Source organism: Orycteropus afer, unplaced genomic scaffold (genome assembly GCF_000298275.1).
Source record: "Orycteropus afer afer isolate SDZICR_OR568_19922 unplaced genomic scaffold, OryAfe1.0 scaffold00318, whole genome shotgun sequence".
Lineage (NCBI taxonomy): Eukaryota > Metazoa > Chordata > Mammalia > Tubulidentata > Orycteropodidae > Orycteropus > Orycteropus afer.
The window spans coordinates 811,618-837,715 of record NW_006921905.1 but is presented as its reverse complement, the minus strand read 5'-3'; the positions used below and the strand labels follow the sequence as shown (position 1 = coordinate 837,715).

Genomic DNA, 26,098 nt, shown 5'->3' with positions numbered 1-26,098 from the left:
GTATGGGAGCTCTGGTAGCATAGTGCCTAAGGCACTTGACTGCTAACCAGAAGGTTGGGAGTTCAAACCCACCAGCCACTCCTCGGAAGGAAGGTTGAGCAATCTACTTCCGTAGTGATACTGCCTCAGAAACCCAAGAAGGGGTCGCTATGAGTCGGGTCCAACTCGATGGCAAATAACAGGAACAACAACATATATGTATTTGCTGAATGTCCTGTTAAACAATTTGGAGTTCAGGCAAATGTAGGAAAAACTCTCTCTAGAAGAAGATAACATCATACAAAATCTCTAGAATTTTTCATATACAATGTCTAACAGCCATTAAAAAAAAAAGAATATTGCAAAGCACATCATGGATTTTGAAATAACTGTAATTAATATATACAATAAAGTAATGAAAAGATGGAGAATTTCAGCAAAGATTTTGAATTTGTAAAAGGGATCAATGGAATTTCTAGAACTGAAAAAGCAATTACAAAACTTATAAAATTCATTGTTGTTGTTGTTGTTAGGCTCCGTCTAGTCAGCTCTGACTCATAGTGACCCTATGTACAACAGAACACTGACTGGTCATGCTCCATCCTCATGATCCTTGCTATATTTGTGTCCATCGTTGCAGCCATGGTGTCAATCCATCTTGTTGAGGGTCTTCTTCTTTGCTGATCCTACCAAGCATGATATCCTTCTCCAAGGAATGGCCTTCTCTGACAACATGACCAAAGTAGATGAGACAAAGTCTGGCCATTCTTGCTTCCAAGCAGCATTCCGCCTGTACTTCTTCCCAGACAGATTGTTCCCAGACAGATACTGTGGACTGTCAGATTCTTCTGACAGTCCACAGTATTTTCAGTATTCTTCACCAACACCACAATTCAAAAGCATCAACTCTTCTTTGGTTTCCTTTGTTCATTCTCCAGCTTTCACATGCGTATGAGGTAATTGGCTTGGGTTAGGCACATCTTAGTCCCCAAAGTGGCATCTTTGCCTTTCAACACTTTATTTATTTGAGTTTGTTTTACATTCTACATTTCGTGTACAGTTAGTTTCACTCCCCATTTACTATTCCCAACCCTAACCCAGTCTCCTCCCCTCCCTGTCCAGTAACACCCCCCCAAGCCCCTCATAGTTATGCCCTCCTATGTGTCCTGCATTTCCTCCATGCAAATGTTACCTCTCTGGTGCCCTGTGGTCGATTGCTCCAAGGGATGCATTTCTATAGTGTGTGGGTGAGTCACCATAGGTTGAGGGGTCGGTGTGCACATCTTGTTTACTATTGGACTGAGAGCCAGCCCCTGGGAGTAAGTTTTATTCCAGGCCCAAAATGTATCCCAGGGTCATAGTAGTGGAGGTCTCACCAGACTCCATCTGACCAGTAATTCTGGTCACTATTGTGTTTTTGGATTTTGTTCCACATTTTTCCTCCCACTCTATCCTGGATCCCCAGTTTTGATTCTTTTCTGAGTGGTTGGCATTGGTAGCCAGGCACCATCTAGTTCTTCTGGACACCATCATGTCCTAGGGCTGATTGCTTCCAAATGCCCTTGATTTTTTACACTCTTCTTTGCTTCTGATGATAGGAGATCATTAGCTGCATCTTAGATGAGCGCTTGAAAGATTTTAAGACTCCAATTGCTACTCACTAATGTAAGATAAAGAACAGTATTTTTATGTATTTTTTTGTGCCAATTGAGTCTGGTGTCCCCCAGTACTATGGTCCTGAGTTGGTAGATCCATTGGATCTCTCTTCCACAGTGTCTGGCTGTCTGTGAGGGACTACTCTATGTCTGTCTTCTGTTGTTTCTATAAGGATTGTGGGTATTTTATATCACTGGTATCTGTGCAAGATTAGCCTCAGCTGAATCTATCCTTGGTCTAGAGTATAATCCTTTTCACTGATACCCATCTAGTCTTCTCAGATGTTTATGTGTTTATCTGTAGCCTGGTGTTTGGTGTTAATGGCAATGCAGTATTGTGGATATACTGATTGGTATTAGCGTCTGTCGTCTATATCTTATGTGCACAGTTCAGTGTCCTCCCATTGCCCTAATGTTATAAGGGTGCTCACAGACTCTTTGTACACCATCCCTCCCCTTACCTACATCAGTGTGTGGCCCTTCAACACTTTAAAGAGGTATTTTGCAGCAGATTTGCCCAGTTCAATATGATGTCTGATTTCTTCACTGCTGCTTCCATTGGTGTTGATTGTGAGTTTAAGTAAAATGAAATCTTTGACAACTTCAATCTTTTCTGTATGTATCATGCTGTTACTTATTGGTCAATTTGTGAGGATTTTTGCTTTCTTTATGTTGAGGTGTAATCCATACTGCAGACTGAATCTTTAATCTTCATCAGTAAGTGCTTCAAGTCATCTTCACTTTCAGGAAGCAAGGTTGTGTCATCTACATATTGAAGATTATTAATGAGTCTTCCTCCAATCCTGATGCCACGTTCTTCTTCATATAGTCCAGCTTCTCAGATTATTTGCTCAGAATACAGATTGAGTAAGTGTGGTGAAGGAAACAACCCTCACACACATGCTTGCTGATTTTAAGCCATGAACTATCCCCTTGTTCTGTTTGAATGACAGCTTCCTGGTCTATGTTCAGTTTCCTCATGAGCACAATTAAATGTTCTGGGATTCTCATTCTTCACAATATTATACATAATTTGTTATGATCCACACAACTGAATGCTTTTGCATAGTCAATAAAACACAAGTAAACGTCTTTATGCTATTCCTTGCTTTCAGCCAAGATCTATCTGACATCAGCAATGATATCCCTCATTACATCCTCTTCTTAATCCAGTTTGAATTTCTCAAACTTCTCTGTCAATATATTGCTGTAACCGTCTTTTAATTATCTTCAGTAATATTTTACTTTTGTGTGATTTTAATGACATTGTTTGATAATTTCCACATTCTGTGGGGTCACCTTTCTTTGGAATGGGAACAAATGTGGATCTCTTCCAATCAGTTGGCCAGGTAGCTTTCTTCCAAATTACTTGCCATAGACAAATAAATGACTCTAGCATGGCATCCACTTGTTGAAACATCTCAATGGGTATTCCATCAGTTCCTGGAGCTTTATTTTTCACCAATTCTTTCAGTGCAGCTTGGACTTCTTCCTTCAATATCATTGGTTCTTGATCATATTCCATATCTTGAAATAGTTTAACATTGACTGATTCCTTTTGATACAGTAACAATGTGTATTCGTTCCATCTTCTTTTGATGCATATTCTTTCATTATTGAAACTTGAGGCTTGAATTTTTTCTTCAGTTCTTTCAGCTTGGAAAATACCAAATATGTCCATCCTTTTCCGTTTTCTAACTCCAGATCTTTGCACATTTTGTTATAATAATTGACTTTATCTTCTTGAGCTGCTCTTTTAAATCCATTCAGCTCTTTTATATTGTCATTTCTTCCATTTGCTACTCTCCATTCAAGAGTAAGTTTCAGAGTCTCTTCTGACATCCATTATGGTCTTTTCTTCCTTTCCTGTCTTTTTAGTGATCTTTAGCTTTCTTCATGGATGATGTTCTTGAGGTCATTCCACAACTTGTGTGGTTTTCCGTCATTGGTGCTCAGTGAGTCAAATATGTTCTTCACATGGTCTCTAAATTCAGCTGGGATATAACCAAGGTCATATTTTGGCTTTTGTGGACTTATTTTAATTGTCTTCACCTTCAACTTAAACTTGCATATAAGCAACTGATTGCCTGTTCCACAGACAGCTCCTGGCCTTGTTTTGGCTGAAGATACTGAGCTTCTCCATCACCTCTGTCCACAGGTATAGTTGATCTCATTCCTGTCTATTCCATCAGTGAGGTCCACATGTATAGCCACCATTTATGTTGTTGAAAAAGGTATTTGCAATGAATAAGTCATTGGTCTTGCAAAATTCTATCATGCAATCTCCAGCATCATTTCTATCACCAAGGCATATTTTCTAATCACAATGATTCATCTTTGTTTCTAACTTTTGCATTCCAATAACCAATAATCATCAATACATCTTGATTGCATGCTCGATCAATTTCAGACTGCAGAAGTTGGTGAAAATCTTCAATTTTTCATCTGTGGCTTTAGTGGTTGGTGTGTAAATGTGAATTATAGGAGTATTAACTTCCTTTTAGGCATATGGATATTATCCTATCACTGTCAGCATTGTACTTTAAGATAGATTTTGAAACATTCTTTGTGACGATGAATGCAACACCATTCCTCTTCAGTTTGTCAGTTCTGACATAGTATACCATATGATTCTCTGATTCAGAATGGCCAATACAGTCCATTTCAGCTCATTAATGCCCAGGATATTGATCTTTATGCATTCCATTTCATTTTTAACAACTTCCAACTTCCCTAGGTTCATACTTCAGATATTCCACATATGATTATTAATGGATGCTTGCATATATTTCTTCCCATTATGAGAAATGGCCCATCAGCAAATCAATGTCCCAAAAGCTTTACTCCATCCACATCATTAAGGTCGACTCTACTTAGCTATTCCCCAGTCATATTTTGAGTGTTTTCTGACCTGATGGGCTCATCTTCCAGCACTGTATCAGACAGTGTTTCAGGGCTACTCATAAAGTTTCCAGTGATATGCAAGACAATGTTTCACTGCTATTCATAAGGTTTTCACTGGCCAATTCTTTCAAAATGGGTGGCCCCTTCTTTCTTCCTGTTCTATCTTAGTTGGGAGGTCCACTGAAACCTGTCCACCATAGGTGACTCTGCTGGTATTTGAATATCAGTGGCATAGCCTCCGGCCTCACAGCAACATGCAAGCCACTACAGTATGATAAACTGACAGACAAGTGGTAGTTAAAATTCATTAGACATGTTTAATAGAACACTGGACAAGCTGAAGAGAGTATTAGTGAACAGGAAGATTGGTTAGTAGAAAATATCAAGATTGAAGCATGAATGAGAATAGAGATTGTAATATACAGATAAGTGTATGAGACATATCAGAAATGGTCACAATTTGTGACATACATGCAACTAAAACCCCAGAAGGATAGAAGTAAGAAAATAGAACTGAAGCAATTATGATAGAGAAGTTTCTAAAAGTGATGAAATACATCAAGCTACCTATTCAAGAGCTGCTATAAGCTCCAATAAGAACAAATACAAATCCAATCATATGAGGCATGAAATGGCAAAACTGCTGAAAATCAAAGTCAAAGAAAATCATTAACAAGAGTTGTGAAATCCTAAGCAACAGTTGGAAAAACACAGCACTTTACCTTCAGCGGATCAACAGTTAGATAGATGGCTAACTTTTCAACAGAAAACAATAAAATGATATCATATAAAATTTAAGGAAAATAACACCAACCACAAATTCTAAACCCAGTAAAAATAGGCTTCAAAAGTGAATGTAAAATAATCTTCAACAAATAAAAAACTAAAAGATTTTGCCATCACTAGATCTATAGTTATGTATTTGTTTATTTTAAAGTGAGCTCTTCATACTGAAGGAAAATTATTCTAGATGGAAGCATAAATGCAAAAAAAACACTTCCATCAAGTTGATTCCAACTCATAGTAACCCTCATTGGGTTTCCAAGACTGTGAATCTTTACACATGGAGATTGCCTTATTTTTCTCCCTGAGAGCAGTTGGTGGATTTGAACCAGCTCTTTAGATGGAAGCATAGAAATAAAGAAAGGGCTAAGGAGACAAGAAGGAGCCCTGCTGTTGCAGTGGTTAATCACTAAGCTGCTAAATGAAAGGAAGGTTCAAGCCCACCAGCCACTCTGCAGGAAAAAGATAGGACAGTCTGCTTCTGTAAAGATTTACAGCCTTGGAAACTCTATGGGTTTCTTATACCATGGGGTCATTAAGGTTCAGAATCAACTCAATGGCAATGGGTTTGGTAAAGAGATAAAGAAATAGTAAATCTGAATGAATTTTAACTGAGAAATGATGATAACAATAATAGTAGTAGCAATACCTTGTGGGGTTTAAAATGTAGATGGAATTAAATGCAGACAACTTAAAAAACATGGGAGCAGTGAATAGCATTCAATTGTTCTAAAGACTGCATTTTCAGGAAGTGATAAAAATACAAATTTGTATTACTCTAATGAGACAAAGATACTTGGTTTTATCTCTAGATTAACCCTAAAAGAATACTAAAAGTAAGTGCAACTAACAAGGTAATAAAGGAAAGAAAGTGGAGTAATAATAATCAATATTATTAATCCAAAGTAGAAGGCCAGAAAGTAGGGAAAAAAGTAGAACAGGTGAAATAAAAAGAAAAATAGCCAGGTGGTACTCTTAAATCCCACTATATCAAAAGTTACATTAAATAGAAAATGATCCATTTTTTAAAAAATACATTTTATTGAAATATAATTTATGTACAGTGAAATATACAAAACTAAAATTACATGTATCAATACATTTTGTTTTTTTGAAGTGTTTGCTCTCCTTCCTTCCCACCCTTGGTAACCAACAAAGAAAGTTTCCTTCCATATATAAACCTTTCCTTGACTTTTTATAATAACAGACTAATAAAATATTTGTCCTTCTGTGATTGACTTATTTCACTCAGCATAATGTCCTCCAAGTTCATCCATGTTATGCAGTGTTTTGCAGATTCTACATTGCCCAGTCTTCCTTCCGAGGAATGGCTGGTGGGTTTGAACCACCAGCCTTCAGGTTACCAGTCAAATGCCTTAGGCACTATGTCATCAGAGCGCTCTACATTCTTTAGTGTTGCATAGTATTCCATTGTGTGCATGCACCATAGTTTGGTTGTCCATTCTTCTGATGATAGGAACCTAGACTCTTTCCATCTTTTTCTGTTGTAAATAGTGCTGCAGTGAACATGGGTGTGCAGATATCTGTTCTTGTCCTGGCTCTCACTTCTTTAGGATATATACCTAGTAATAGATTGCTGGATCAAATGTTATTTCTAATTCCAGCTTTTTAAGGAATCACCATACTGTTTTCCACAATGGTTGTATCATTTTACAGTCCCACCAGCAGTGTATGAGAGTCCCAATCTCTCCACATCCTCGTCAGCATTTGTTATTGTGTGTCTTGTTGAATTTTACTATTAGTGCTGGGGTGAGATGGTATCTCATTGTTGTTTTGATTTGCATCACTCTGATGGCTAATGACTGTGAGCATTTCTTCATGTATTTGTTGGCCTCCTGAATATTCTCTTCGGTGAAGGTTCTATTAATAAATCTTCAGCCCATTTTTTAATTGGATTGTTAATCTTTTTGTTGTTGAGGTGTTGGAGTTCTCTACAAATTCTAGAGCTAAGCCCCTTGTCAGATATGTCATTGCCAAATATTTAATCCCAATCTGTGTATTTTCTTTTTACTCTTTTGGAGAAATCTTTTGAAGGACATAAAAATGTAATTTTTAGAAGGTCCCATTTATCTAGTTTATCTTCAGCTTTTTGTGCATTTGGGGTTATATTTTGACAGTCTATTTATGCCATAAATTAAAAAAAAAATTAGGGCCCCCACATTTGCCCCTATTTTATTCCTTGAGGAACTTTATAGTTTTAAATATCACATTTAAGGCTTTGACCCATCTGGAATTAGTTTGTGTATATTGTGTGAGGTACAGTTGTTTCATTTTTCTGCAAATGGATATCCAGTTTTGTCCGCACCCTTTGTTAAAGAGACCATCTCTTCCTCACTTAATGGCTTTAAGCCCTTTGTCAAAAATCAGCTGACCATAGGTTGATGGATCTGTTTCTCAGTTCTTAATTCTGTTCCACTGGTCTATGTGTCTGTTGTTGTTCCAGTACCAGGCTGTTTTGACTACTGTGGTTGTATAGTTGGTTTGGAGATCCAGGAGTGTGAGACCTCCTACCTTGTTCCTCTTCTTCAATAGTGCTTTGCTTATCCGAGGTCTCTTTCCTTTCGATATAAAATAAATGATTGGTTTTTCTATATCCTTAAAGAATGCTGATGGGATCTGCATTGGGATTGGATTGAATGTGTAGATTGCTTTTGGGTAGTATTGACATTTTCACAATGTTCAATCCTCCTATCCACGAGCATGGTATGTTCTTTCATTTATGTAGATCACTTATGGTTTCTTGGAGTGCTAATTTGTAGTTTTCTTTATACAGGCCTTTTCTGTCCCTAGTGAAATTGATCCCCAAGTATTTTCTTTTTTTGGTAGCTATTGGAACTCTGGTAGCTTAGTGGCTAAGGCTAACCAAAAGGCTGGCAATTCAAACCCACCAGCCACTCCTCGGAAACCCAAGGAGGGGTCGCTATGAGTTGGGTCCAACTCAATGGCACATAACAACAACAACAACATTGTCAATAGTATTTATTTCCTTATTTGTTTTCCAGCAATCTCTTTGCTGGTGTAGAGAAAGCCAACTGATTATTGTATGTTGATCTTGTATCCTGCCACTATGCTAAAGCTCTCAATTAGTTCCAGCAGTCTTTTTGCTAAGTCTCAGGTTTTCTAGGTGTAGGATCATATCATCAGCAAATAGGGATAGTTTGACTTCTTCCTTACCAATTTGGATTCCTTTGATATCTCTTTCTTGCTTTATTGCCCCAGCTAGGACTTCTCTGGTAGTGTAGTGCCTAAGGCACTTGACTGCTAACCAGAAGGCTGGCAGTTCAAACCCACCAGTCACTTCTCAGAAGGAAGGCTGGGCAATCTACTTCCATAGTGATACCACCTCGGAAACCCAAGGAGGGGTCATTGAGTTGGGCCTGACTCGATGGCATGTAACAACAACAACAGGACTTCCAATACAATGTTGAGCTGAAGTGGTGATAGAGAGCATCCTGTACACAAGGGGAATGGTTTCACTCTCTCTCCATTGAGAATAATGTTAGCTGTTGGTTTTGCATATATGCCCATTGTTATGTTGAGCAATGTTCCTTCTATTCCTATTTTGCTGAGAGTTTTTATCAGGAATGAGTGTTGGATTTTATCAAGTACCTTTTCTGCATCAATTGATATGATCATGTGGTTCTTTTCCTTTGTTTTATCTATGTGATGGATGACATTAATTGTGTTTCTAATGTTGAAACATCCTTGCATACCTGGTATGAACCCCACTTGGTAATAATGTATTATTTTTTGGATATGTTGTTGGAGTCTATTTGCTAGGATTTTGTTGAAGATTTTTACATACATATTCATGAGGAATATTGGTCTTTAGTTTTCCTTTTACTGATGTCTTTGCCTGGTTTTGGTATCAAGGTTATGCTCGTTTCAGAAAATGAATTTAGGAGGATTCCATCCTTTTTTATGTTCTGAAATAGTTTGAGTAGGATTGGTGTCAGTTCGTCTCTGACCATTCAGTAGAATTCTCCAGTGAAATTGTCTTGGCCAGGGCTTTATTTTTTATTTTATTTTTTTATGACCTGTTTAATTTCTTCTTTTGTTATGGGTCTGTTTAAATTTTCCACCTCAGACTCTGTTAGTTTAGGTAAGTGATGTGTTTCTAGAAACCTGTCCATTTCTTCTAGATTTTCAAATTTGTTGGAGTATAGTTCTTCATAGTATCCTGATATTATCCTTTTAATTTTTGTTGGTTCTGTAGTGGTGTTGCCCAATTCATTTCTTATTCATTTTATTTGTATTCTCTCCCTCTTTTCCTTTGTTAAATTTGCCAGTGGTTTGTCAATTTTATTAATTTTTTCAAAGAACCAACTTCTAGTCTTGTTAATTTTTTCTATTGTCTTTATTTTCTGTTTCATTTGTTTCTGCTCAAATCTTTATTATGTCTTTTCTTCTGGTGACTGTAGGCTTTCTTTGCTGCTCTTTTTCTAATTGTTGAAAATGTTGGGTTAAGATGTTGATTTTGGCCCTTCTTTTTTGAAGTGTGCATTTATTGCTATAAATTGGCCTCTGATCACTGCTTTTGCTGTGTCCTGAAGATTTTGGTGTGTTGTGTTTTCATTTTCATTTAATTCAAGGAATTTTTTAATTTCATTTTTTATTTCAAGGAGGATTCATGGAAACACAGTTTCCATGTGTTTGCTCTTTTTCTGTTCATCTTCCTATTGTTGATTTCTGATTTTACAGCATTTGACCTGAGAAGATGCTGTGCAGTATTTCAATGTTTTTAAATTTATTGAGGCTTGCTCTGTGGCCTAACATATGGTCTATCTTGGAGAATGTTCCATGTGCGCTGGAAAAGAATGTATATTGTGCGGTTGCTGGGTGAAGTGCTCTGTAGATGTCTATAAGGGCAAGTTGGCAGATTGTATTGTTTAGTTTTCTGTGTCTTTGTTGACTTTCTTTCCAGTTGTTCTATCTATGATTGGAAGTGGTATATTAAAGTCTCCTATTATGACTGTGGAGTCATCTATTTGACTTTTCAAATAGATGTCTGGTTTATGTATTTTGGGGCTCTTTCATTGGGTGCATAGATGTTTATTATTGTTATGTCCTCTTCTTCAATCAATCTTTTAATCATTATATAATGTCTTTCCTTGTCTCTTATGGTGGTTTTTGTCTTAAAGTAAACTTTATTACAAAATAATATTGCCACTTCTGCCCTTTTATGGTTGCCATTTGCTTGATATATCTTTTTACAACTTTTGATTTTTAGTCAATTTTTGTCTTTTTCTCTAAGGTGTGTCTCTTGTAGACAGCATATTGATGGGTTATATTTTCTTATGTAGTCTGCAGCTCTGTCTCTTTAGTGGTGCATTTAATCCATTGACATTCAGTGCAATTATCGACAAGTATGCATTTTTTGGGGTCATTTTGTTATGTATTTTTTTGTGGTATTGCTGATTTCTTTGTTCCATATAATTTTCTGTGCTGAGCTTGTTTGATTTATGAATCGCGTTATCACTTCCTTGTTGTTGTTGTTTTAGTATTTACTCAATATTTGTGCTTGTCCTCCTATTTATTTTGATGTGAAGGTTTATCACTTTTCTTTGAGGTTACCCTGTGTTTATAATTTTCTTCCCAATTTAGAACAGTCTGTTCTGTCTTGCAGTTGTCTTGACTTCCCTACAATTTAGAAGTTCTGTAACTATACAACTTTTTTTTCCTCTTATTGGTTTGTAGTTGTCTCCATTTGTCAATTGATGTCTCTGGTTCCCTGTTTACAACCTTGTAGGCTTATTTACTTTGGATACTTCCAAACTGGGTTGGTTTCTGGGTTATGTCATCATGTGTGTTAACGGTCAGATGCTGTTTGCTGTTGTTGATTCTCTGTCCAAAGGACTCCCTTTAGCATCTCTTGGTCTTGTTTTAACAAATTCCCTTAATTTCTGCTTATCTGGAAATCTCCCAATTTCACCATCTTATTTGAGGGATAACTTTGCTGGGTATATAATTCTTGTTTTTTTTTTTTTTTTAATTTCAGGGTTTTATATATGCCATTCTATTGTTTTCTCACCTGCATAGTTTCTGCTGAGAAATCTGAGCTCAGTCTTATTGATTGCCCTTTGGAGGTAACTTTTTGTTTTTCCTGTGCTGCTTTCAGGATTCTTTCTTTGTCTTTGGATTTGGTGAGTTTGATGATGATATGTCTTGGTGATTTTCTTTTGGTGTCTATTCTATTTGAGGTTTGTTGGACTTCTTGAATGGATATGTTCTCATCTTTCATCATACTGGGGAAATTCTCTTTCAAAAAATCTTCAACACTTTTCTCTGTCACTTGTTCTGGAATTCCAATTACACATAGGTTATTCCTTCTGATGGTATCCCACTTGAACCTTAGGATTTATTCATTTTGTTTTGATCTTTTTATCTGATTGACCCCCTTCCAAAGAAATATTGAGATATTTGTCTTCAGGCTCACTAATTCTGTCTTCCATTGATTCAATTCTACTCCTTTGCCTATTCATTGTGTTATCTATTTCTGAATTTTTTGTATTAATCTTCTGGATTTCTATCTGTAGATTTTGTATCATTTATAATTTTTCATTTATTTTGTCATTTTGTTCTTGCATGGTCTTTCAAAATTTTTCTATGATTTTTTGTGTGTTTTCCTCAATTTTGTCAGTGTTTTCCTCGATCTGTCTCTCAATCTGTTAAAGGCACCTAAATATAATTCTTTTTAATTCCTTAGCAGGGAGTTCCAATGCTGCTTGTTCCTCAGGGATGTGTTCTGGGTCTGTATCTTGGTCCCTTGTTTCTCCTGCTTTATCTTGCCTCTTTGTGTGGATTGTTATGCTCTGTTGTCTCTGAGACATCATGACATTTTTGTGTTTATGTTTAATTGGTGATTGTATATTGAGTGATTTCCCCAAGATTTTCATTTCTTTGTTTTGTTTGGATGTTATCTAAGAAAGCAGGGTACTATGTTCCTCTATTCACTAGTTGGCAGCACTTATACACTCACTACGTGTCTCCTTTCCTGTTGTAAACTTCTTATATGTCCCTGCTGTCCTTGGCAAGAGGAGCCTATTCTTAGGTCCCTGGAATCTGAATGGCAATGCTGTCACTTTAAATATCCAAAATGGCCACTCTTGCAAACATTCAAAATGGCTGTACCCTCAGTCACTTTAAATATCCAACATGGCCACTGCTTGTAAACATTCAAAATGGCTGTGCCCTTGGTCACTTTAAATATCCAAAATGGCTTCTGCTTGTAAACAATCAAAATGGTTGTATCCTCTGGACAGCTGAAAATCCACAACTTGGGTTATCTCCCTCTTTGCTGTTTTCCTTCCTAGTCATCAGCCACCACTGCAGTCATCCTTGTGGCCCTTGATGACCAGGGCTGATCTTTAGGTCAAGTTTCAGGTCCCAACACCACTTGGAAATATTCAGGCTGTTGGTGCCATCAGAGTAGCAGACAGTCCACAGCTTTGTCTGTCTCCATACTCACTGTTTTCATTCAGGCTCTTTCACTCATTTGTACCTAATCCACTTCTGTATACTTCCTTTCAAAGATCAGGGCTCCAGGATTATCTTGTGTATCTCTGTCCATTGATTTCTCTTTTCTTTGTTGAAAAGGGTCTGTGTAGCTTGTCTACCTATTCTGCCATCTTCCTGGAAGTCAAAAATGATCCAATTTAAAAGGACTAATTGCTAGTCTTTTTAAATGCTAGTCACCAAATATATATTTCTAGCAATGGCACATCTTAAATATAAGGATACTAAGATTGGAAAATAAAAGGAAGTATACCAGGCAAACAACATGTTTTTGAGCTGCAGTGGTAGGGAAAAATGTTAAAAGTATGATGGAGTGATAAAAGAACTAACAAATCTGTCCTGGAAGAAGTGCAGCCAGAATGCTCCTTGGAAGGAAGAATGGCCAGACTTCATCCTAACTACTTTGGTCATGTTGTGAGAAGGGACCATTCCCTGGAGAAGGATATCATGATTGGTAAAGTGGAGGCTCGGTGAAAAAGGGGGAGCCCTCAACAACCTGGATTGACACAGTGACTGCAAAGATGGGCTCAAGTATAACAAGGATTTTGAGACTGGCACAGGACTAGGCAATGTTTTGTTCTGTTGTACATACAGTCATATGAGTTAGAGCTGACTCGATGACACCTAACAACAACAATGCAAACAACTAACCAAAAGAAAGCTGGTATACATATTATTATCAGATCAAGTAGATTTTAAGGTAAGGAGCATTACTAGAGATAAAAAATAATATTTCATAATTATAAAAGTCAATTCACCAGGAAATCACAGTAATTCTAAATTTGTGTCATCTAATAACAGCTTTAACATATAATGCATAGCTGACAGAGTTAAAGGAGAAATAGGCAAATCCTCAAACTTCCCAGAAGAGTTTAATGTACCTTACTAAGTAACTGATAGGACAACCGCAAAAAGAAAACTGTTTCTATCAGTCAGTTCTGATTCTTGATAACTTCTATGTTTCAGAGTAGAATTGCACTTCATCATAGGTCACATGGCTATGACCTTTTGGAAGTTGGCTGGCAAGTCTTTCTTCTGAGGCACCTCTGAGTGGATTTGAACTGCTATTCTTTTGGTTAGCAGCCAAAAGCTTAACTGTCTGTACCACCCAGGGATCCGAAAAAGAGTTAGGATATCAGAAATTTGACTAACACTATTACAACAAAAGATATTATAGGCCATTCTCTCTCAAGAACATGAATCCAGAAATTCTAAAGAAAATCATAGCAAAATATTTTATAATAAATATTTGAAAGAATACTAAACTCCATTTGTCATCAGGAAAATGCAAAGTAAAACCACAACAGACCTAAGTCTAGTAGGCACTTAACAAATGTTTGTTAAATTGATGAATGAAAGAGTGTTTCACATCTGGAGAATATTACTGGGATTTGCTTAGGCCATTCCTAGCTGAGAAGTCTCTCGGTGGCATGAAGGGATAAGCCTTCAAGTACTAGCCAAAAAGTTGATGGTTCGAACACAGAATAACCTCAGTAAACAGGCCTGGCAATCAGCTTCTGAAATGGCAAGGCCTTAAAAACTCTATGGAGCAAGGAAGGGGGACGTTTTTGTTTGGAGGGAATTGAGTGTATGCTAATAGGTGGTGGAGTATTTTGGAAAAGGCTAGCAATAATGATGACACAACATGAAAAATATAATCAACGTCCTTGAGCTGTAAATGTAGAAGTTGTTAGGTTGGCAAATGTCTTATTGTGTATGTTTTTACCACAATAAAAGTGAAAAACAAAATACAAAAAAATCTCTATGGAGTAGTTCTACTCTGCACACACTGGGTTGCCATGAGTTAGAATTGTCTTAATGGCGACTAATGAAAAAACAATCCCTAACTAATTTAGAATCCCAAACCTTCCCTGTCTTTGTTGTCTTAAGCAAGTAACTAAACCTCTTGTTGCCTCAGTTTCCTCATCAGTTAAACAGAGTTAGTGTCTACTTTATAGGGTTATTCCTTAGATAAAGTGACAAAACATATGGAAAATGTCTCACATATAATAATAGATAGTTAACAGATATTCATTTTCTTCTCACAAAAGCTTCATTCAGTAGGCCCCATGAGCCCAGAAGCTTTTATTTAAATCAGTTTTTGTCTACTCTGGCTTCACTTTAAAACTATCTGGGGTATTGTTTAAAAGTACTGCCTGGGTTTCTACCTCTGGAGATTCTGATTTAATTGGTCTAGTGTGAGGCCTGAGCAATGGTAATTTTTAAAGCTCCCCAGGTGAGTCTAATATGCAACTAGCACTGAAGACCACTGAGTTTGGGTCATTAGCTGGGGTGTAGGGGAGGGTTGGCTGTGTAACCATCATAGTCCACTGGAAGCCCTTGTAAAACCTGGCCCTTCCAACACCTGGAAAACTCTAGAAGCCAGCTTGGCTTATTTCCTCCAGTACAAATCTTCAACTGGCAGACTAGACAGATGGTTATTATTTATCCTTCCTGCTGTGTTAGAAAGAAAAAAATTAGCCCTGCCTCAGTTGGGATTTTCAAACAATTTTTACATGTGTGAACAATTACCTTTTTATATGTTTATAGATATTAGGAAGGAGAAAGGGAAGTTGGAAAGAGACCAGTTGGACCAACATGCATTTTTTCCTAACATAACTTTTTGAAGTTCAGACAGTAAAGAGGAACTGTGCTGGGACAAGGTCTAGGTTCTAGATCGTATTCTAAAAGGTATAACGCATGCCAACAGTGCCCAGCAAAGTACTTGACACATCATAATTAACGTCAGGTCATTTCCTCTAGGGAAGCTAGAGTCACTTAATATCATATAATAATAATAACACAACAACACATAATAATACTTTGTATTGAGTATCTTTTCTGTATATTATTTAACATAGGTAATTTTATTTTATCTTCACAACGTTACTATAAATCACTAATATCAGCCCCTTTTCACAAATGACAAAATTAAGATCAAAAAGCTTGCAACAGGTTAAGGGAAGAATCAAGATTAACATTTAGGTCTGTCTCATACACTGCTTCCAGAATCCCTTTTGCTCTCAAACTCTATGGATGCTCTGAATAATTTGAGTCTTTCTTTCATCTCAATGAAAAATTTTTTTTTAAATGTACTAGGTTAAATAAAATGGGATCAGTGCTGCCAGGAGATGACTGGTTCCTGTAACAACTTAGATTTCAGCTGTTTCACTAAGAGCTGCCTCAAAGGGGCTGCCCTGATTGGCTACCATCATGATCTTCATCAGTCTCTAATACAGGTTCCTCCATGTGCCATCTGTGTTAAACATGGAAGAAAAAAGAAATGCAGAGAAATATCCTTCCTCTCCAAGGGCCTGAAAGGGCACAGGGAAAACAACATATATATGCAGGGCCTTTATTTTCCAAACTCCCAATCAGAGCACATCATCTTTCACTTATTCAACAAACAAGCATATTGAGTACTTATTCTTTGCTGTATGTTGGGGCTTCAGAGAAGAGTATGAAGACACCGTCTTTTCTCTCAAGAAACTGATGGAGAAAATTCATGAAGATCCATGTGTGCCGTGTTAAAAGTCTGTTTAACCAAAGGCTTTTTAATCTGATGTGAATGTGTTTATATAAACATTCTTACATAGATAACACTATTAGTTAACATTTATTAAACACTTGTTATGTTTCCAGTAATTGCTTTGCATTTTCTGACTTATTTAATCCTCACAACCTGGAGGTGTCAGGTTTTCTATTTTACAGATAAGGAAACTAAGATATAGAAAAGGGATTTAACTTCCCAAATTCATGCATCTAATAAGGAAAAGTCAAGATGAGACATCAGACCCATAACATATGGCTTCAGAGATTATATTCTCAATCACAGTGTTAACTAGCCTCCTTCCACTTTTTGTTTAAAATTATTGATTGAATCATTTTCATTGAAAATAATGAGACCAAATATACATTTTTAATTGCATATTTTAAATATTCAATGACTTTAAACTAAAACTCCCAGAAAACTGTGCTGTGTGGTTCTTACTTGGATTTGAAAAATAAGTCTGATGAAAAGTGTGGATTGACGAAAGCATGAAACCAGCATTAAGTCTTAGAGGATTTCAGCAGAAGGTCTCCATGTCATTCTTCTGCTTGCTAAGAAAACCTCTTTTTCATTGAGGCAGTTCCAGGGTGGTGCAAGCAGTTAATATGCAAGCAGTTTATGGCTTCTGCTCTTGTGCTGCTTACCAAAAGTTGGAGGTTTGAGTCTATCCAGTGATGCCTCAGAAGAAAGGCTTGGCAATCTACTTCCAAAAAATAAGCCATTGAAAACCCTACTGAGCACAGTTCTACTCTGATCCACACGTCACCATGAATCAGAATCAATTCCTTGGCAACTGGTGGTGGGTGATGGTGGTGGATTCACACAGGTAGTAGCCTTCAGCAAGTAGTCCAGGTTTGGGAATATTGCTCATACCTCTTTTCCTCAGACCACTGAAAGGAGCAAGGAAGGGGTTAGAAAAGGGTTGGGCCTGATCTTACAGGTGGTACACACCTGCATGGAAAGAGAGGGAGACATAATTGCTGCTCTGTTAAGAAGCAGGACCATGGGAAGCCCTCCTGATTCAGAGCCTTTCTACTGGCTGCTGTCTCTGCTTCTCTGGGACTGTCTGCTTCACACACACACACACACACACACACACACACACACACACGACCACCAAGTTTGCCTGGAGAAACTCCTATTCATTCTTCAGGTCACCAGTTTAAGCGCCACTGACTTCATTCAAGAAGCCATCCTTGATCCCCCACCACTCCTACCCCTGCCACATAGTCAGTTTAAATACTTTCTTATTCCCCCACATGTTTCCTTTACAGTATTTATGGCTTCTGCTCTTGTTAGCCGCCATTAAATCGATTCTGACTCATGGTGACCATATGTATAACAGAATGAAATGTCGCCTGGCCTGTGCTGCATCACAGGCATTGGTGTATTTGAGTCCATTGTTGTGACTATCGTGTCAATCCATCTTGCTGAAGGTTGCCCTCATATTTCTGACACCCTACTTTGCCAAACATGATGTCCTTTTCTAGGCTTGGTCTCTCCTGATGATGTGTCCAAAGTAAGTGAGCCGAAGTCTCACCATCTTCACTTCTAAGAAGCATATGTTATTTACAGTAGTTTGTAATTAAGTGATAAATTTTAGTAAATATTTAACATCAACCTCCCCTATGTGGGCTCAATCAAGGCAGAAACCATGTCTTTCTTCTATATCAATGTATCCCCATCATCTAACAGCACCAACTATATAGCAGGGTTTCAATATTTTCTTTGCCTGTGTGTTTAAGAAGAGAATGGATTAAAACATTCCATATTTTCTTTCTTGTTCAGGAGAGAATGAAAAGGAAGTTGCTGCCACTCCAGTGGAGCCTGAAGTTCCTGAGATGTCTCAAAGCAAAAATGAACATATGGTATGCACCTGGATATATAGGGCTTGGGAGGATCTTTACAGATCCTCGGCCTTCCGTTCTCTGATGTTGGATGTGGTCCTTTCTTCTGGGTTTTTAGTTCCTACCTAACCCCTCTATATCTGACCAATTTTGACTTCAAGCAGAGGAAGCCCTAGAGTATGGGTTGGTTCCTTTCCTAGCTGGTATGCCACTATGCAGTGAAAGGCTAGCCACCTGCCCCAAGAAACTGAACAGGTAGCATCTCTATCCTGTGGCCAATCCATCAACTGCCATTGAAATCAAAGCTGGTATGAGACCTATTCTGACCTCTTAAATCCAGCTTTCAGAAACTAAGGGTAATCTTTTCCTCAGACACCACACTTTTAAATGCAATGGACTCTTTAATTTAAAAAAAGAAAAAAAAAAAAAAATCTGGCAAGCCTTTGGAATCTGTTTTAATATTCCCAGCACTTAGCCAGAAGAAGATGCAGACAGAATTGAAAAACAGCCTGAGTTTCTCTGTTGTTGTTGTTTTTAAATACCCGGATTAGAACATAATTCATCTTAAAATGATGGGAGGCCTCTTCATGCACTTCACACTTTGAAATATTTTAGAAAATAGTATCCATTTTGGCAGGCCTCTTGCTGTACAAGAAACAACAGCAAATGCTTTTCTCCTTGAGTGTTAAGTCTGTTATGAATAAGATTTAAAAAAAAAAATTGCTCTTTTATTTTGCCTCTTGTTTTAGGGTTTTATTGTATCTCTGCAATAATTAATTCTCCTCACATTCATTGTCCCACTTTTTTCAGAAAGAGAAATTGAATTAAGCACATGGTTAGTAAAGCAACTATCCTGTGGTCCAATAGAAAATCATTCATTCACTTGTTCATTCAGTACACATGTCTTAGGAACTACTGTGTGTCAGCCACTAACCACAGCCTGGGGATACAATGACACTCTCACAGGCTCAGCCATCCAGATTCTGGTAGAGGAAACAGATCATTGAACAGCCAGTTATAACATCAAAGGATAAAAGCTTTGAAAGATAAAGGGGCTACAAAGAATCATCCTTTGCTCAGCTTGAGGCTGTCAGGAGAGGCTTTGCACAGAAGTAAATTATGAGCTGGGTCTTGAAGGATGTGTAGGAGTTTAACTAATCAAGGAGTAGGTGGCATGAAGGGTTTTATAATCAAGGGAACAACATGTATGAAGGTATAAAGGCATAAAATAGTTGTTTTTTTTCAGAAATTGTCAAGGTTTTTCTCCATAGCTGGAGAAAAAGATGTGTATGTAGGATTGAATGAATTCAAGGCCAGGGAGACAAGCAAGAATGAGCATATAAATGGTCTTATTTGCCAGCCAAGGAATTTGGGCTTCATCCTGACACAGTGGGAACAAAATATTATACTGTGTTCTAATTTGTTAGTTGAACCTGATTCAGGTCCCTACAAGCCACCAGTCCCTTGTCTTTAGTGGTTAAAGAGAGGGGTATATTGTCTGCAGAAATATAAAACTATTTCAAATTATTTTCTCAGGACCAAGGGCATCTTTGAATTTCCTAAAATAAACAACAAAATTTGTGAAAGTGTCCATTTACCTAGAAAAACTGTTTAAAGCTTTTTATCAGATTTTCAAAGTGGCCCAAAGCTCTAAAAAATGATTTTCTGATTTTCCCCAAATTGATCTTACCAAGCCAAAAAAGAAACCAAACCCACTGCCATTGAGTTGAATCTGACTTACAGAGACCCACACTGGGTTTCCCAAGTGGTAAATCTTTATGGCATAGATTGTCTAGTCTTCCTTCCACAGAGTGGCTAGTGGGTTTGAACCACCAACCTTCAGGTTAACAATCAAATGCCTTAGGCACTATGCCACCAGAGTTCCTTGATTTCACCAAAGTAATTTTATATTAATCCCTTAAAACTCACTGGTTATTGGTTATCCATGTAGATAACCATATAGCATTTGATGATTCTAAACAAAGAAAATTTATTCTTCATATTTCCCAGCAGCAGCTCATGTTTGTTAACAAGCTCAAATTCTGGCTTCTTATTGCAATTACTATTCTTCAGAGTGATGGAATTTTCACAGTTTATATGTGAGAAGTTTAAGATGAAATATAAAGTTGGATTAATTCGGGCATTTGAAAGTTAACCAAAAACCAAACTCACTGCCATCAAATCTATTCTGACTCGAAGCGGCTCCCATTGAGTTTTCAAGGCTGTACATTTTTATGGAAGTAGATTGCTTTATCTTCCTCCCACGGAACAGCTGCTGGGTTTGACCTGCCGACCTTCTAGTTAGCAGCCAAATGGCTTAACCACTATACCACCAGAGCTCCATTTGAAAGTTAGGAGACTATAGATGGTGTACAAAAGGTAGAGCCATGATTTTATGACGTGTTAGCTATTACTATTTGGATTTCAATTGCTCTTAATTAACAGAACCAACTCTACCAGCTTTACTTACTGGAAATTGCTATCAGGGTGATTCTGACTCCTGGCAACCCCATGTGTTTCACAGTAGAATTGCACTCCCTAGAGTTTTCAATGGCTGTGATGTTTTTGAAGCAGATCACCAGGGTTTTCTTCTGAGGTAAACTCTGGGTGGGTTCGATCTGCCAGCCTTTCCATTAATAGCCTACCACTTAACCTTTCATGCTGCCCATCAAAGCACTGCCATCCAGTCAATTCTGACTCATGGAAACCCTGTAGGACAGTAAAACTGACCCATAGGGTTTTGAAGGCTGTAAATCTTCATGGAAGAAGACTGCCTCATGTGTCTCCTGCATAGCAGCTGGTGAGTTAGAACAGCCGATCTTTTGGTTAGCAGCCAAATGCTTTAACCACTGCACCACAGAGGTGCATATTATGTTACCTGAGGGTAGAAATGCAAATCAGGGACTTGAACATCAGCACAGCTTCCTATATCCTGTCTTTCTTTCTGTTGTCAGCTTTCTATGCTCTCTCTCAAGCTCTCTCAGCAGACCAGCCTTTTCTCATTTCTACTACACAAAATAGAAAACCTGTTAGAGTTCCAACCTCCCACACAAAGAATGATCTTCACTTTTCTATTTCTTTGACTTTCTCTCTCACAAATAATTCCAAACTTCCTGGATAATGGACTTACTGACCAATTTTTCTTAGATGCCCAGTTCTGAAATAGGCATTTAGAACATGACAGTTCTCTCTACAAAAATGCCCATCAGCAGGAGGGCTATTCCTGGAAAAGTGATGCCAGACAGATCAAACAATGGATGTCCACTCTCTCTACATGGTAGGTGGCAGAATGCCTTATGTGACGTCCAGCAGGGATTCATTTCTCTATTTATTCTAATAAATAAATAAATAATACTTATTGTACCTCTTTAATGTACTGGCCATGGGATTAAGATATCAAGATGAACTGGACATAACTTCTACCCCATAATTCTACTCTTGTGTCTTACGTTTCCTGTGTGATATTGGTAAGTCACTTTCCCTCTCTGGGCCTCAATTTTCTTTTGTTAAATAAACAGGTCACACAGAACTAAAGATGCTTTATGATCCTTTATACTAGGCGCATGATCCTTGTATTGTTCAGTCACTCTTTGGAAAGAATTTCACACTCATGATCCATAGGTTTCCCTACCAAGGAATTATAAGCATTGTCTGAAGTTCATCCCCTATGAATCAATCCTACTAGTGCAAAACAGAGTAGGTCATCATGAAATGTCTCTGTCAGTTGAAAAATTTCCTGCCTTGTGCAAGTCAGAAATGAAAACTAAATAAGTGTTATGATTTCAACCTTTCCTTTAAAAATAACAAACTGAACATAGTAGTTTATATGCAGCAGCACTTGGCAGATAGGTCCTACTGCTCTGAGGCTTTGAAACACGTCCCCCTAGCTTTACAAAGCCAGACCTTACAATAAATCTTGCTTGCTGTGTGGCCTCATCTTTGGCCAAAAACTGGGGAAGCTCTGGGTGGTGAATGCATTGCCAGTGAGATGCTTGTGTTGTTTTGGTAGAAAACTCCAAAAGAGGAGCTGCAGCCAGAAAGCCCTCCTGCTGAGACTTTGGCCCCAAAAGATCCACTGAGCTCTTTGAAGATCAGACCAGTGTCCCAGCCTTTTGTGGATCCTGTCAAGAAGACTGAATCTGAAGAATGTGAGACATGGATAGACAGGTTCAGGAAGCTTGAAAACGCACTCTACTTGTGTGATCTGAGTAACACAGGTGAAGTATGAACTTTAAAGTGGATCTGGTTTTCTATTTGTGTTCTAGTCTAAAAGTGAGCAGCTCATTTTCTTTCACTTACCAAATAAATGCAACCTGTATATAAGTCACGTGCCTGGCACTGTGCTGTGCACAATCAGGAAATACGTTAACAGACACGACTCCTCCCACGAGTTTGCTTACAATCTTTTTGGTTTTGATCCTTCCTCCACTGGACTGCTGGAGTCTAGCTCACAATTCAGTCTTCTAATTATTCTAATTAAAATATTTCAGGAGCTCTTTACTGATAACAGGATGAACTCCAAACTCCTTAGCAAGGCAAAATCTGGTTTCTGTCCACCTGACCAGTCTCTTCTTTTACTATTGCTATTCCCTTGACATTTTCAATACCGTCATAATGAATAACTTGCCTTTCTGCAAATATGCCTTGCTTTCTCTTATATCTGTGCCTTTTCTCACCCTAAGCACTCTACCTAATCTGTCTGCCTCTCTTCTACCTAATCCACCCCCAGCCAACTCCCTGTTTTGTCCACCTGGCTAATTAATGGCTAAGCATCTTTTAGTTTGAACTCAATCACTTCTCCTCTGAGACTCCCCTGATTACCCTAGAGAGATCCATGCCAACCTTCATCTGGCCTCTTCTAGTTCTTTAACTTCCATTATCATATTTGATGTATTTTCTTTTAATTTGGAAATTTATTGCTATCTCACCAGGAGACTGAATTCCTTCTTCTTCATCTTCTTTTTTTTTTAATCCCAAACACTGAACAAATTTTTGAGGGAAAGAATAACTGAATGAATGTGGATAAATAGCAAATCAAGATGGAAGATGATAAATGTCATTAGAATATATGTGCTGTGTGGATATTCAAAGGATAATTCCTTCCTGGAAGAGTGATGGGGAAGGAAATATTAGTGTTTAATTGATCATTAAAGATAAAATGCAGCTTGCACACAAGGAATGAAATAGAGGAGCCTTTTGGGTAAAGGTTCAAGGTCAGTTAAGCAGTGTGTTATGTGTAAAGCTCAAAACAAGGAATTCTGTTGGAATAGAACACAGGGGCTATGGAAAAGAATATTAAATGAAAAAGGTAGAAATACAGAATTTGACAAGATCTTAAGAAATCTTAAATGCCAGACCAGAGAATTTGGACTTAACTAAGAGTTTCTAAGCAGGAGGATGACATGACAAAGTTGTACTTCAGAAAAATTCTTGAATGACTGTGTGCAGAATGAAGGAGAAATTGGAAGCAGTGAAGGAGAAAGGTAGCTATTGCAGTGTCCATGTGAAAGAGAACAAAGTTTAAAACTAGGTCAGAGACCCAGAGAATGGATAACGGGGGGCAAATACAAAAGCACATGGACTGAAGCTGTTCTATTTAACCAGAAACTTTGGCTCATGAACAGTTAGTGTACCCATTCTTTCTTCTACTAACCTCCAGAAGAAGTAAATATATAGCAGTAGTAACGTCTACTATTTTCACTCTCTGTGTGTTAAAAAAAAAAAAAAAACTGCCATCGACTCGATCCTGACTCACAGCGACCCCTCCTTCGGTTTCCAAGGTGGTATCTCTATGGAAGTAGATTGCCCAGTCTTCCTTCTTTGGAGTGGCTGGTGGGTTTGAACTGCCAGCCTTCTGGTTAGCAGTCAAATGCCTTAGGCACTACGCCACTTTTTTATTTTGTTCTGAAATGCTTTAGATTTCCAAAACAACTCAATTCTAGACCACTTGATGTAAAATTAGTCGACAAAATCAAAAACTTTAAGTAATTACACCAAAGAAAGAAGAAGAAAAAAAAAAAGTCACCTGAAAAATCCATCTAGCTACATCAGAACAGTTTTTATTAAATATGTGTTGATCCCAGCACTGTGCTAGAGGCTGGACCAGGAGAGACACTAGACAGGATGAGACATGGTCTGTGGTCTCCAAAAAGCCTGCAGCCTGCAGTCACTTTTAGATAAAACACGGAGACTGGCAATAGTTCTATGCCTATTTTATTTTTGTTTCTGTTTTTCTTTTTTAAAAGTTAAAAAAAAAAAAAGAAACAGTGTATAATAAAGTTTTATAATTGAAGGCACAAGTAACTATCAGGGTCCAGAGGAAACTTTATAATGTAATGTGATCTGGGGTATTCAGAGAGGACTTCATGGAAGAGGGAGAACTTGAGCTGACTATTGAGAGAAGTCAACTTTAGATAGTTGGGCAGGGCATTCTGTATGAGAAACTATCTTCTACAAGGATTAGAAAAGGGGAATAAGTATGATGGAAAAGAGAGTGAACAAAAACAATAAGCTTATGTTGCATAAAATAGTAAAGTTGAGACCCTATCCTGAGGATGGAAAAAAAAAAAAAAAACTCATTACTGACTCATAGTGACCCCTCCTTGGGTTTCCATATGGAAGTAGCTTGCCCAAACTTCCTTCCAAAGAGTGGCTGGTGGGTTTGAACTGCCAGCCTTCTGGTTAGTAGTCAAAATGCCTTAGGCACTATGCCACCAGAGGTCCCAACCTGAGGCTAGGATGGGGCTTTATTCTTCACCAGGTATCCATCGAAGACTGAGAGGAGAATTGAGACTGGAAAAAAGGAGATCAACAGGTTATTGAAATAATCTCGTATTTAGATATTTAGTTCAAGACTATGAAATATGAGAATGGTGATAAGATTACCAAAGAGAGACAGAGAGAGGAAAGACATTCTAGAAAAATGATGAGCTGTGATGATGAATGATGGATCATAAACTTTGCTGCTAGGAGAAACCCTAGAGTCAGAACTTTCTCATACTTGTGAACTTTCTGAGGAAGAACAGTTTTGTTGACTTTGGAGACAGATTCCATTAAATTTAGAATGTCTTTCCTATGATCTCCTCACTATTTATGCCTGTTTTCTCTGTTTCTATGAAATTCATTAGTTCTTTAATAGCAAAGGAATGTGTCAGCCAGATTTGGGAATGTCTATAACTGTCTTTAATGAGGAAAAAGGATTAACTGAGGTCATTTTGTTGGTTTATTAACCACAGTAGTTAGCAAACCACCATGGCCCCATTCTAGTACTGAGCAGATGATACCTACTTTGCCCACTGATGAATCATTGCTCTTTATTATGTGTGAGGAAGTATGTAGGCCAGGGTGTTCTTCATCCAAGGTGAAGGCGGACCATCCATCATCAAATCTACATTTCTGGGAACCGATTCTGTGCATATTCTCTAATGGGGGTTGTCAAGTAAATATCCTTGGGGAGAAATAAAAGAAGTGCCAATGTTTTCAAAAGAAAAAAGGATGGTTGAGATAAATATTTGGGTGAATTGTGGATTTGGAATTTGCCCAGTGAATTAAAGGCTATGTAGAAAACATTTTAGACTCCGACAAGACTCCACTGATTGCTGAATCCTAAAAGCCAGTAGCTCATATTTTCTAAGCCCATTTCCTCATCTTTAAAATAGAATAATAATAAAAAGTATCCCCCAGATTTCAGAAAGGATCAAATGAGATAAGAGATTTGAAGCTTTTAGTAAACTGTAAATGAAGTTGGTGTTAAAGAGGTTCATATTATCATTGCTTTTATTTTGGATCTGATGGTAGAGGGATGGGCTTTATAACAATAAGATGGATTGTGAGGGTTATTTTAT

At 37.7% G+C, this 26,098-nt stretch overlaps 1 protein-coding gene across 1 annotated transcript in view; it reads left to right on the top strand.

The window, feature by feature from the left end:
- The window catches only part of CUNH1orf87 (chromosome unknown C1orf87 homolog), a 143,540-nt gene that overhangs the window by 114,690 nt on the left and 2,752 nt on the right, over positions 1–26,098 (top strand). Inside the window, exons 9-10 of the mRNA XM_042782439.1 lie at positions 18,196–18,275; positions 22,264–22,471. Of these exons, the coding sequence (XP_042638373.1) occupies positions 18,196–18,275; positions 22,264–22,471 (288 nt within the window). The remainder of the gene's footprint in view (positions 1–18,195; positions 18,276–22,263; positions 22,472–26,098) is intronic.